The sequence below is a fragment of the Populus nigra genome, chromosome 1, assembly GCF_951802175.1.
Source record: "Populus nigra chromosome 1, ddPopNigr1.1, whole genome shotgun sequence".
Lineage (NCBI taxonomy): Eukaryota > Viridiplantae > Streptophyta > Magnoliopsida > Malpighiales > Salicaceae > Populus > Populus nigra.
Genome location: NC_084852.1, coordinates 15827725 through 15840171, shown reverse-complemented (window position 1 = coordinate 15840171; position 12447 = coordinate 15827725). Strand labels below are relative to the sequence as shown.

Sequence of the window (12447 nt, the reverse complement as noted above, 5' to 3'; positions counted from 1 at the left end):
CAGAAAAAAAACCACACGCAGATCTATGTAGATGTTAATAACTTGTAAGGACTTAATTGAAAATAAATATAGTTAAGTAATTAAATTAAAAATGTAAAAAAAGAAAGTAGCTCCAATTTTTTTGTTCTTCATGAACAGAAAAAAAAAAACGAAATCTTATAGTTCATTTGATGATAATAAACAGCTGACGTCAGCGTCCTTTTCAAATTGTCCAATTGAAATTCTCTCCCCTCCAGCATTGTCCATTTCAAATTCTCTCCGAACGTGACTGCCTTTATCACTCTGGGTCCCATTTAAAAAATTTAAAACGAAAAAACAATTTCAATCAACCCTTTCACTTTCTCTACATTACACAATTTCCCCATTTTCTCCCTTCTTTTCGTAAATAAACAACTCCTCAGGGACCTTCAATTCAAAAAAAGAAAAAAGAAAACTCTCTCAGTCGAAACAATAATAAAATACTGATTTTTTAAAAAGCAAAAACCAACCAGAAAGAAAACGAAGGGAGAGAGGTTGTAGTCTGTAGATGACGATGGACAGAGAGAAGGAGAGAGAGATAGAGTTGGAGAGTGCAATGTATACAAACTGTTTATTATTAGGTCTGGATCCGAGTATAATCGGACTCGGACCTTCGTCAAATGGCACTCCGCGGGTCGGACTTTTCCGTCACTCCAACCCTAAACTCGGTGAACAGCTTCTTTACTTCATCCTCTCCTCGCTTCGCGGTCCTGCTCAATCCGCCAAAGTAATATTTTCATTTTCTCCTTTTTAGATATAATGTTCCTTCCTTGTATGCAAGTGTTGATAATTTCTTTTCGCGATCGATCTTGTCAGGATTTTGATAAGGTGTGGCCGATTTTTGATTCCGCTCAGTCACGTGATTTTCGTAAGGTTAGTAGTTTGATTAGTTGTGATTTCGTTGAATTTTCCGCAAAGGTTAGATTTTATTTTTGTGTTTTATTTTTGCTTTTGTTTTTTTGTTGTTTGTTGTGGTTGAAATGTTAGGTTGTGCAAGGGATAATCAGTGAGCTTGAATCGCAAGGGGCACTTCCAAGGAGCAATTCAAGGGTTTCTTCCCTTGCTACTTGTTGTGGACCGAGGTAGTTTTTTTTATATTTGGTCAATGTTTTTAAAAAATTTTGAAAAGTGAATTTTGAATTATAGAAACGAAACTAGAGATAAACCAAATGTGTTCATCTTGCAGTGCTCTCAACTTGGCCAAATAGTTGTGTCAAGTTAAATTCAGTATTGGTTTTAAGGTCTGCTGTCTAATAAAAATCTGGGTTTCTTAGTAAAATGGATGCTTTCTGTTCATATATAGGAGCGCTAGAGGATAATGTGTGCGTGTGTCGTAAGCAAATTGATGACTTGGAACACTTGTTTCCTAGTGAGAACTCATATGATTTGGCATGTTCGTGAGTGCATATATTCTGAATGGGTTTTGTATCTTTGTGAAATAATCAAGAAAATTTACTTGCACAAGTTGCTACAATTGTAATTGGTTCATAATGCATGCAGATTTTTGCATTTTAAAATGACTTTCAAGGCATCCATTGAGAGCATAGAATTGTGTGGAAGTTTAATGATATTTATTTTTGGCTTACTGCAAAAGTTTCTCACGTATGTGCAGATTTGTTGAACTCTTGTGGCAACTTTCCTTGCATGCTTTGAGAGAGGTTCACAGACGGACATTTGCGGCTGATGTTGCTTCAAACCCACTTCCTGCTTCATTAACTGATGTAGCCTTCCAACATGCAGCTACATTGCTTCCTGTGACAAAGGTAATACTATATTCACGGTCCTTGTTATCTATGTATAAAGTTATCTAACCACAGGTCGTTCTCATGGCAAGTGGATATTTGAAATTGTGATAAAATTTTCTAAATCCACCTATAAAGTCTTTCAATCAGGCAATGCATGCATGGCTATTGCGCCTTCATTTTTATGGAGATTCTAAATGCACTGACATCAAAGAACACTTCTGAAAAGGTTGAAACTTCCTTTGTTAAACTGTAACTATAAGTGGATCATAGTTTGGAAAGGATTTTCTAATACAATATTCGTTTCTGCAGTTTCATGTATTTGTTTCCTCTGTGGATGAATTACCAGTATCATAAGTTATTATCCATATGAACTATTCAAGGTTGCTTTTCTAAACTTTGCATGTTAGTGAGCAATTCAAATGTTGGAAAGGTTTTAAGAAAGGAGCACTGTTTCTTCTTGTCTTTTTTCCCTATTCTCTCTTTTGATGCATTTTAATTACATCTATGCCTCAATTTTGGTAGCAGTGATTTGAAACTCTCTCCTTAAACAGGCAAGAATAGCCCTTGAAAGAAGGAGGTTTCTTAAAAATGCTGAAACTGCGGTTCAGAGACAAGCTATGTGGTCAAATTTGGCTCATGAGATGACAGCTGAGTTCCGTGGTCTTTGTGCAGAAGAGGTAATGGGAAACTCATTTACTTTGTTTGTGATGCATTTAGGATGCAGCTGCCTGTTTTCCTCACACTGCCCTATTGAAAACTCGGATGTCAGGCTTATTTGCAGCAAGAGTTGGAAAAACTACATGACTTGCGGAACAAAGTGAAGCTAGAAGGTGAACTGTGGGATGATCTTGTGTCGAGCTCTAGCCAGAATTCGCATTTAGTTTCGAAGGCAACTCGCTTGTGGGATTCTATACTTGCTCGAAAAAGTAAGTCTTAATTATGGAAGTTTTCTTTTTTATTTTCTTACAAAATCTAACTATTTAATTTGTTTGAATAAATAAATTAGGTTTTTCTTGGAAATAATACCATAATTGAGGGGGTCAATTGTTTTCTTTTGAAACAAATTTCCTTCTATTAGGTTCCTTCGTTCGCTTACAAGAGTAATTACTATAAGTTGTTTCCATTTGATGATGAGTTTAGTTGATATAACAAATGGTCACTTTTCATATTTTTTCTGTACTTCTCTGTTATCATGAGGGTACTCAGTACTTACATTTGGATGCATACCGCTATGATATGTAGTTACCATGGACATGATACTTGTGCTTTGAAACGTGTATGGTTGAGCTTGTCATTCCTCTAGGGCTTGACCTGCATATTTTTAGGTAAATAAATAGACTGCCTGATTATCTCAATCTACTCCTAGTTGATTTTAAGGCTTGCTTTCTGAATCTATTCTTTATGCTAGTAGTTTTCGGGATGAACAGAAAGGATGGCAACACGCCTTTGGAATTTGTATCTTCTTGTCCTGGAAATTTTGCTTCAAAAGTAATTTATCGATGTCTTCAGGGCATAACTTGTACTTACTAAAAAAGTTTTTTGCCTTTTTTCTGGTAAATTTCTAATATTCTTAATCTTTTTTGTGTTGATTTCAATGGTCTGTTTACTTGTTTTCCTCCTATGTTCTAATAGCTGATTCTTGATTATCATGGGCATTCTCAATAACATGGTCCAATATGTAAAAGGCAGATAAAAAATTGTAGGGATGGGATCCGACCTCATATACCCTAACTTTATATGAATGCTGTTCCCTTCATTACCTATGTTTGATTGTCACAGACAGTTAGATCCAAAGGGTTCATGCTCTCATTCTCATGATTGGATATCATTTTCAACCAGGGAAATTATCAATTGTGTTGTTACACTTGCTTTCACTTTATATGCACATGAAAATATTCTTTTGCTTGCTTATATTACTATTAATCACTTGTTACCCAAAAAAATGTGTGGCCTCGTGATGAAAATTTCTGTGACTATCAATTTGCATGCTTCTTAAAATTTGACGCTAGTATCTGCTCCTATTAAATAGTACATATACTGCTACTTTTCTGTAATTCCAGTAACTTTGTTAACTTGTCATTGATTTTACCTTTATTTACAGGTCAACATGAAGTTCTTGCTTCAGGGCCAATTGAGGACCTGATAGCTCATCGGGAGCATAGGTAATTAAATCGGATATTGTGCTAGGTTCTGAAGATGTCAATTTATCTTATTCCTCTTCGTGTGTAATATTCCTTTACAGATATCGCATCTCTGGATCATCTTTGCTCTCTGCTATGGATCAGAGCTACCAGGTTTCTTATTCAGATAAACATTCGGATGACAAGGAACATAGTGATGGATCTTATGTTAATGGAAATGGGGAAAAGTCAAAGAGTAGTATGGATTCGTCTCATCTACAAGTAAATGATGAGATGCATTCTCGAGTGGATGATAGAGGTGGAAGAGTCCAGCCTACTGTTGATGTAGCAGAAATTATAAGGCGTTGGACACATGCATTGCAACGTATTCATAAACAGTCACTTCTTCTGGTATTCTATTTCTTTGTCTGGTCATGAGCTCCTTTATTTAATTGGTATTTGTAAAAACAGATTCCTTCTGCATACCAAGCCAAGGCCTTCATTACTTACATGCTAATGATTAACTGCTATATGGCATATGATTAAAAGTGTGTTGGTGCAAAATTGAGGTTATAGATATCTATTAAAAGTTTGATATTGCAAAGTTTTGTGGTTGTAGATATTTGTGCAATACAAAGTTTGAGTTTACTAGGTGAAAACAAGACATATTTGATATTTGTTCTTTGCAATATTGTGTTGATTTTCTTTACAACATGGACACAACCTGATTATTCTGTGATTTACTTCTACTCTACTTATCAAGGTGTTTGGTTTACTCTACTTATCAAGGTGTTTGGTTTTGAGCGTGTTGGAAGAGCATGGAGGTCTGGAAAAGAATACAAAATGCAATTCTTGATGTCATTATCATCAGTGAATCTTGGATTTTGGAAACTTTGCCCTGGATGGCTCATTTATGCAAGCGATTTGTCATTAGATCTTAGTTTTGTTTTTTTTTTTTCATGATTTTTTAAAAAAGGAATGTTCTCTTTTTTGTTTGTAGATCAAATACTTTTATTATACTGAACTGTGCCTTTTTGTGTGAGAACTTGCCTCTAATGGCATACTATTTTTGCTTTGGAAGCAGATGTGCAAAGTATATTGTTTAGTATTTCCTCTACTCTTTTTTTAGTATTCCTAATGTTTGTCTGCTTTGTTTTTTCCAGATATTATTTGAGAATTCCAAAAATGCTCTTTGATAAGAATGTCACTGTAAAGAAAGAAAGTAGTTTGTTATGGAAAATGATTATTAAAATTAATTCATCCCATTAAAATGTCTTAATACAGGAGAAGGATAAAACAGGTGTGACAGTAGTATTAATGACTTAGAGAAGCCCATGCATTTTCAATCCAAGAACTTATCAGTTGTTGATTGGATTTTGCTTGTCAATTGTCATTGATGATGTAGTGAACTGCTAATGTGCAACATTTTCTTTGTAGGCAAAAGCTAATGATGGAGAAGGTCCAGATATATTAAGAAATGCACTCGATGGTGGTACTAGTGGCCATGGTGAATCTTTAGCTGCAACTCTTGCAGAACATCAGCAACACCTGAGTAGTTTTCAGGTAATGAAATAATCTTTTGTGCACCAGATGTGAGCTTCCAGTTAGCTCTTGGCTTTCGATTTAACAATTTGAGTGTCAGCTTGATGTTGGCTTAATTCCTCTGGACATATTGGGTATTTCTGTGCCTGTGTTTTATTCTCTTGTGATGTGCATTGACAACAAGATAGTTGTTTATACTTCCTTAAATGTCTTGTTTTGTTCACAGAATGAGCATGCATCATAATGATCTTGACCCCTTCATAATCAGGCTCAAGATCTGAGGAGTTGATGCTTGTTGCACACAGATTAAGGAGTTTATAGTAGATTAACTTTTGAAAACCTGAAACCATGGATGCAGCTGCTTCCCTGTATTTTTCACTTTAAGACCCAGAATTTGTGGTTCTGATATAATAACTTGGAAGTGGGATAGTCAAGCTTTATGGATACTCCTTGTAGCAGACATCAGTGAGTTACTGTAATTGTCATTGTTCATTTTTTTGATGGGTGACCTTTGAGTTTCTAGTCATGCTTGTGCAGCAATTGAGAGGACTGATCCTTGCTTTTTCCAAGTGTTAGAACTTACTGGACTGTACACAAAACCTTTCCCTAATGCAAACCTCAACCATGTGTATTCACCTGTTAAAATGATGAATAGCAACACATGTACCTTGTATAAATGAAATTGGCATGGATGTGCTGAATTACTGATGTTATGAACCCAATTGTCTTAATGGAATGATATTAGATTACCTTATTTATTTATTTTATTATTATTTTTTTCATTTATGAGCACTTGCATTATATTCTTCAGGTCACCAGGCTTTCCTACTTGCCGGAGGCTATGTTGAGGATTTTTTCCAGTCTAATACGATTTTTTTTGTAGGGACTTATTGACCAACTTAATGAAGTTGTTCCATCAATACAAAATTCAATATCAGAGTGTACAGATAAAGTAAATAATATTTCTTCCAGCCAGCCACCAATGGCCAAGCATCATGGTCGAGCAACCTCACCTATACAAGCTCAAAGCAGTGGAAGGACCTTGGTAATTTTTATGAATGATAAGTTCATGCAAAATATTATGCCCAATGTTGAATAACTCATCATGTAAAACTGTGTTTTTTTTCCCTGTTAGGAAACTAGCTCTGATAATGTTGCGGAGGTGACTTCAAAACTTTCCACAGTTCAGCTTGACAAGGTATCTGCTAGTCCCCCTGCTTTGAAGCTACCGCAACTATTCAGTTTGACCCCAAACTCTTCTGGAAAAGGTGCAAATTTGCAAAAGAGACAAATGTTAGCTTCCCAAACCATCCAAATGGAAAATCTTTCTGAAAGAAACTCTCTGGACCAGCCTTTATCAAATGATCGCTTAGATAATCCATTGCAAGGTTTGCTAATTCTCTCTGCCACCTGCTTTATCCATTCTGCATAGGTATCACACTTATTGGCTTGTTGAAAGTGTTTGCAGTTTATCAATTAAAAGAACTTCTGATTTTGAAAGCTTTAGTTGGAGAGTTTGATTTTGTGTGTTTGTAGATGGAGAAAATTTTGTTCAAAACTTAAAGAGATCCGTAAGAGAAGCTGCACTGTCTATGCAATCTTGCAATTCAGAATCATCTCGTAACAGCCAGTCTGATGAAAGTTCTGAACACTTCTTTTTACCTCTTTCATCGCCTGGATTTTCTATGGTCCAAGAAAACAAAGTAGTCTCAACAAGAAGTAAAAGATTTTCTGCATCTCAAATGAACACTGCTTTGCTTGAGAAACATGCTCGAGATGGCCATGCTGGAAGCAAGTACAAAGAATTACCGGAAATTCTAAATGACTTGGGTCCACTTACTGACTATGATCACGTAAATGGCTTCCTCTCAGTTGCTGGTTCAAATGGTGCAATATCTGATGGTCAGAGGTCCTTCAATGATTTTGAGGAACCTTATGCTCAAGTATTCTCCCCTCCTTTGCTGTTGGATACGTCCCTTTTACCAGATTCATACGAGGACTTACTTGGTATGTTGCTTTGGGTGAAATGCTCCTGTTATAGGCATCTATATGTTTGTCAGTTATCTGCTTATTGAGTTATTGTTGAATGATTTACTAGATGCGGTTTGTGTTCAATATCAACTATGAAAATTTCAGATCTTCAAACTTAAAATATGCCATAATTAAGCTAGCATGTGTCACATTGCTGCATGGTCAGCAATCCATTATTCTAGTTTTGCTTTATTTTTTACGTCCAAGATTAATTATGCTTAGACAAACAACTACTATAATTCTTTTGTGGTAGAGTTCTGTTAGAATCTATGTAAAATTATGTTAATGAGGATTTATCAACTGGAGACCCTCATTTTCTCAGAAAGGTTTAGAGATCCTTTTACAAGTATTCCCTCTGTGTTTTTTTTTGCCTTTTCTTGTTTCATATTTGTTTAATTTCATGTTGGGTCTTTTTCCCAACTGGGCCATGTTATTGATTTGAAGTTTGTTTAAATTTGTTGCAGCTCCACTTTCAGAAACTGAAACCGCCTTGATGGAGCTTTGAGTCAGAATTTTCGGCATTGTTCTTTATGTATGTGATAGATTTGTATAACAACGGATTTGATTGTGTATTAGATCAGGAACTATTAATCATTATGCGATTTTTCTTTTCTCATTTACAGTTTTTTATTGGATATGTTTTTTTGAGGATTCAACTGTGGAGTATCCAAGGGTGCCGAAGTCCCATTCGTGCCTTTCCACGATAATTAAGAGGTTTGCACCCGACTGACTCTGAATTTCGAGCCTTCAGCTATATCATCCTGTTTGTAGAAATGCATGATATTCTGTTTTTGGAACTCTTTACTGTTTGAGATTCTTCTTTGCAATTGTCTAATGCATATAGAATACCAGTACTGGTAGGGTGCTTGGAACATCTTACATTGTCTTTGGTGCTAAATTATATGGCATTTGTTGTACGGAAAAAAGTATTTTAATTTATGGAATGTAAATATACAAGTGGTCCCTGCATTATTCATATAGTTTATGCCAGTGAAGTTTGAGTCTGTCTTCGATTGCTGATACCCTTGTTTTAGATCTCCAAAAAAGTCTCTTCCACTTTCCTATCCAATCTCACTTGATCAAGAACCGGTCTTCTTAGTGCGCATTATACAAGTACTTGAATAAGTGCCCATAACATTTAAGAATTTTATTTCAATTGCAATTTTATTTTCCCAAAAAGGCATTACGTCTATTTTTATTGTAATTACTAGTTAGGTTAACCGGGCTTGTCATAGGCTAGATCGAAGGTTTTTTTCTTCTCCGCTAAAAAATAATGTGGGCATTGTCAACATGTTTTTTAATATTAATAAAATTTTTAATTATGAACAAAAAGTTGTGTATGTTTAATATAATAAATTGATAATTAGATGCATTAATAAATGTTAAAAAAAGTTGTTAATGCCAATTAAAAATAAAATTTAAAAGTTGAGAGATATGTACAAATTAAGATATTTGATTTTGTATATAACTCTTCAATTTTTTTATTTAAGTATAGGACAATTGATTTTTTTTAATAAGAAGATTACTAAATTGAATTATATTAAAACAAAATAATTTTCTAGTATAATTCCTCCTTTTCTTTTAATATGTTTTTTTTAATAAAAAAATATAGCATTCCAAGCAATCCTTTTCTTTTAATATGTTTTTTTTAATAAAAGAATATAGCATTCCGAGCAATCTTGTTTGTTCCATAAAAATTGAAAGTTTATATAAAAAGATGAACGATTTAAAATAAGAATAAAAATGTACATCTTTAATTAAGACCTTATCATCTTATTAATGCAATCCTTTTTCTTTTTAATGTTTTTTTCTAGAATATTTTTTTTAGTAACAACTTATCAAAACCATAAAAGCAATTTTTAATAAAAATAAAAAAAATCTTTTGATAATTTTAAACATATTGATTGAGTGTTGTCATGTGTAAATTTTCAAAATCTATTTTTGAATCAATTATACAATAGTAAAAAAACATATTCACAGGAGAGACAAAAAATAAAATGTTGGATAAAAAAATGAATTTCTTTTCCTCAAAACCTTCTTTTCCGATTCATATCATTTTTTATGATTTGAAAAAAAAATATTTTTTTTATAAGAAGAAAATTTCATTAAATAAAAAGTGAAAATTTTGAAAATAAATATTTGCATAACTATAAATATTAACTTATTTTTTATAGGATATTTGTGACCATAAACATAGAAAAAAAATCTGCATAGTAGGTTCATATTTAATAATTAAAAAAAAAACCAATAATCTTAATTGAAAACAAATGTCAAATCAAATAATATATAATGAAAAAAACATTAAATATAATTTTAATCATCTAACCATAATTAATCTTGATTAAACTTTTAGAAGAAATACAATAATCATGTAAGTTTAGTTTCTTTATTTCACTATGCATTTTAATTGTTTATTATTTTTTATATTTAGTTAAATACCGAATTTCCCCTCAGATAACATTATTATAACAAAAACAATATTGTGAAAATAAAAAAATGCCCCTTAACTCCAAAAATATATATATTTTTTTGCTTTCAAGAGTATTTTGGTCGTTTTATTGTGTAAATGATATGAAAAAAGACATATTTATCCTTATTCTATTTTTTAATAACTATCATAACCTATTTTTGGGGTTTTCCCTCAATATTTACCATTTTTTTAAAAAAAACAAAGAATAAAAAAAAAATAAAAAAAATTGACAACTTGGTAAAAGCAGGCTGAAAAAGGTTTAAAGTGTATAAAGGTTAAGCTGGAGATTTGAACAAAATTGAGAGCCCAATCATACCCCATTATACTTAAAATTAAAGAAACAATGCAGATTCAAGGTCAAATTAAATGATTATTAGACGAACCTGTATAAAAATTAAGTCTAGAGACTTAAATAGATTTTTAATAGGTCAATTTGATTTAATCATAAATCAAATTAAAAGGTTTAATTATATTTAAAAATTAATTTGAGTCAAATTAAAATATTTAATTAGATGTAAAGACTAAGTATACTTTAATGGGTCAAATTAATTTTATTAGGGATTTAATTGTTGAAAAAATTAAGTTTGGAAGCTCAATTTGAGCTTAATCGAGAAGATTGAAATTTTAGAGGACCAAAATTAATTTTTACAAAGTCAATTGATTGAAATCAGAGATAAAATTACAAGAACATTAAAATTTAGGGTCAATTAAGGATCAAATTGAAGAAATTGATAACCAATGACCTTTTTGAAAAAGACATTAAACTTTTAGGACTCAATTTGGTTGAAAATAGGGGTGAATTTGAAGCAAATTAAAATATAAATGGTCAATTGAGGATTAATTTATATAAATCCAAAACCAAGGTTCAAAATGAAAAAGGCATTGAACTTCAGGGTTGATGTTTGAGTTTAAGGGTAAAATTGCATAAAATTAAAAGTTTGAAGTCAATTATGGATGTACTTAAAAAAACAAAAAAACAAAGGACTAAATTGAATTTTAGTCAAATTCGTAATTAAAACTTTAGGGGTGTCAAAACGACACCGTTTCATTTAAATGAAACAACGTGTTTTGACCAAACCAGATTGTTTTGGTATAAAACGATGCCTATTTTGACCAACGATGCTATTTTGAATTAAAAGCCAATATTTATTCCTAATAAATACTAGATGTTTCTTTTTTATCCCTTATAAATATGAGTGAATTTCATGCAAAAATAGAAGAAAAAATCAGAGTGAAAAGAGAGTAAAAAAACCATCTCTTCTTCACTATCAAACCATCTCCCTGTTGTTTTTGCCTTCACCAACACTAACTTCCTACACCAAAAACTATGCATCTCCTTCACCAGCTCCTCTCCTCTATTTCATTCGCGATCAACAACAGCAGTAGAGGAGCTTCTTCTCTAGACCAATAATAGGAGCACCAGTTATCTCTCCAATCGTCAGCTCTTTCACCACCACCACCCTCATGCTGGACCTTTCAGCAACGACAACCAATCAACACTTCCGACCTAGGTACCCTTTCTTCTCCTTCTTTCAACCATAACTAGCATGCTTTAAAAGTAAAATATGTAGAACATGAATATTAATTCATGTTCTACATGTTACGAAATTTACATGGTCACTGAGTTGGGCTAGTGATCATGTAAGCTGGGTTGGACCCTCAGCCCAGCCCATCTTTTTTTTTTAAAGAAATTGTTGGGCCTTCAGTTGGCCCAATCCAACCAGACTGGGCTTAGGTCTCAACCCCAACCAACCTAGCCCCTTAGACTAAGGGTGAGTTTGCCTAACATATCCTTATACCTTTACTTTAGTTTTTAATATATCTTTATTTTAATATTTAGCCAAACAAATCTAGGCCCCGTTTGTTTGCAGGAAAGTAGTTTCTTTTTGGAAAGTGAATTCCGGGAAAGTATTTTCCGATGTTTGGTAGTGTAATGGAAAATAAGTTGGAAAACACTTTCCAGTGTTTGGTTATGTTATGAAAAATGAGCTGGAAAATAACTTATTAATGTTTTATTTTTTCAAGTTTATTAAAATAATGAGGAACAAATCTTACAAATTAAAAAGTTGAATGAGAATGAAATTGAAAAAAAATATAATTTCATAAATTATCTCAAATAAAATAAATAATAATCAAAATAATAGAGATCAAATCTAAAAAATTAAAAAAAATGAAAGGTGAAGAAATTAAAATAATAATAATTAACATTTTATAAATTATTTCAAATAAAATAAGTAAAAATCAAAAGAATAAGGACCAAATTTGATAGATAAAAAATTTCAATAAAAAAATGATAAGAAAAAAGCAAATAGCAATTATAAAAATAAGGACCAAATTTAATATAAAAATTAAATTTTAAGAGATGAAATTGAAAAATAAATATTCAAAACAAATTATATATAGCAATCAAAAGTTTGAGGATCAAATTTGATATAATTAGCAAATAATGACATTTCTAAATTTTTCACAGCTTCCGGAAAGTGTTTTCCGCCCAAATTTTTCAGGAAAACACTTTCCTGAA

At 32.3% G+C, this 12447-nt stretch overlaps 1 protein-coding gene across 3 annotated transcripts; it reads left to right on the top strand.

Annotated features, from left to right (window-relative positions):
• Positions 1-424: 424 nt before the first annotated feature.
• LOC133674464 (AUGMIN subunit 6-like) lies at positions 425-8460 on the top strand. Of its 3 annotated transcripts, none has more exons than XM_062095592.1 (14): positions 425-745; positions 835-891; positions 1006-1100; positions 1631-1781; positions 2315-2440; positions 2533-2689; positions 3865-3925; positions 4006-4294; positions 5321-5446; positions 6309-6470; positions 6561-6813; positions 6962-7432; positions 7921-7988; positions 8106-8460. In XM_062095592.1, exons 1-13 carry the CDS (start codon positions 527-529, stop codon positions 7959-7961), a joined length of 2208 nt encoding a protein of 735 aa, XP_061951576.1. In that variant the 5' UTR covers positions 425-526; the 3' UTR covers positions 7962-7988; positions 8106-8460. The 3 variants fall into 3 exon arrangements, with proteins under 3 accessions (XP_061951576.1, XP_061951568.1, XP_061951560.1); XM_062095584.1 differs by having other exon boundaries at positions 8080-8460; XM_062095576.1 differs by having other exon boundaries at positions 7921-8460.
• Positions 8461-12447: the final 3987 nt, after the last annotated feature.

What these genes read in the sequence shown, in the direction of transcription:
- LOC133674464 (XM_062095592.1), top strand. Translation starts at nt 527, where the DNA reads ATGACGATGGACAGAGAGAAGGAGAGAGAGATAGAGTTGGAGAGTGCA. An exon ending in CATTGCTTCCTGTGACAAAG is followed by an intron (nt 1,782 to 2,314) that starts GTAATACTATAT and finishes CTCCTTAAACAG; the next exon opens with GCAAGAATAGCCCTTGAAAG. An exon ending in GTGGTCTTTGTGCAGAAGAG is followed by an intron (nt 2,441 to 2,532) that starts GTAATGGGAAAC and finishes CTCGGATGTCAG; the next exon opens with GCTTATTTGCAGCAAGAGTT.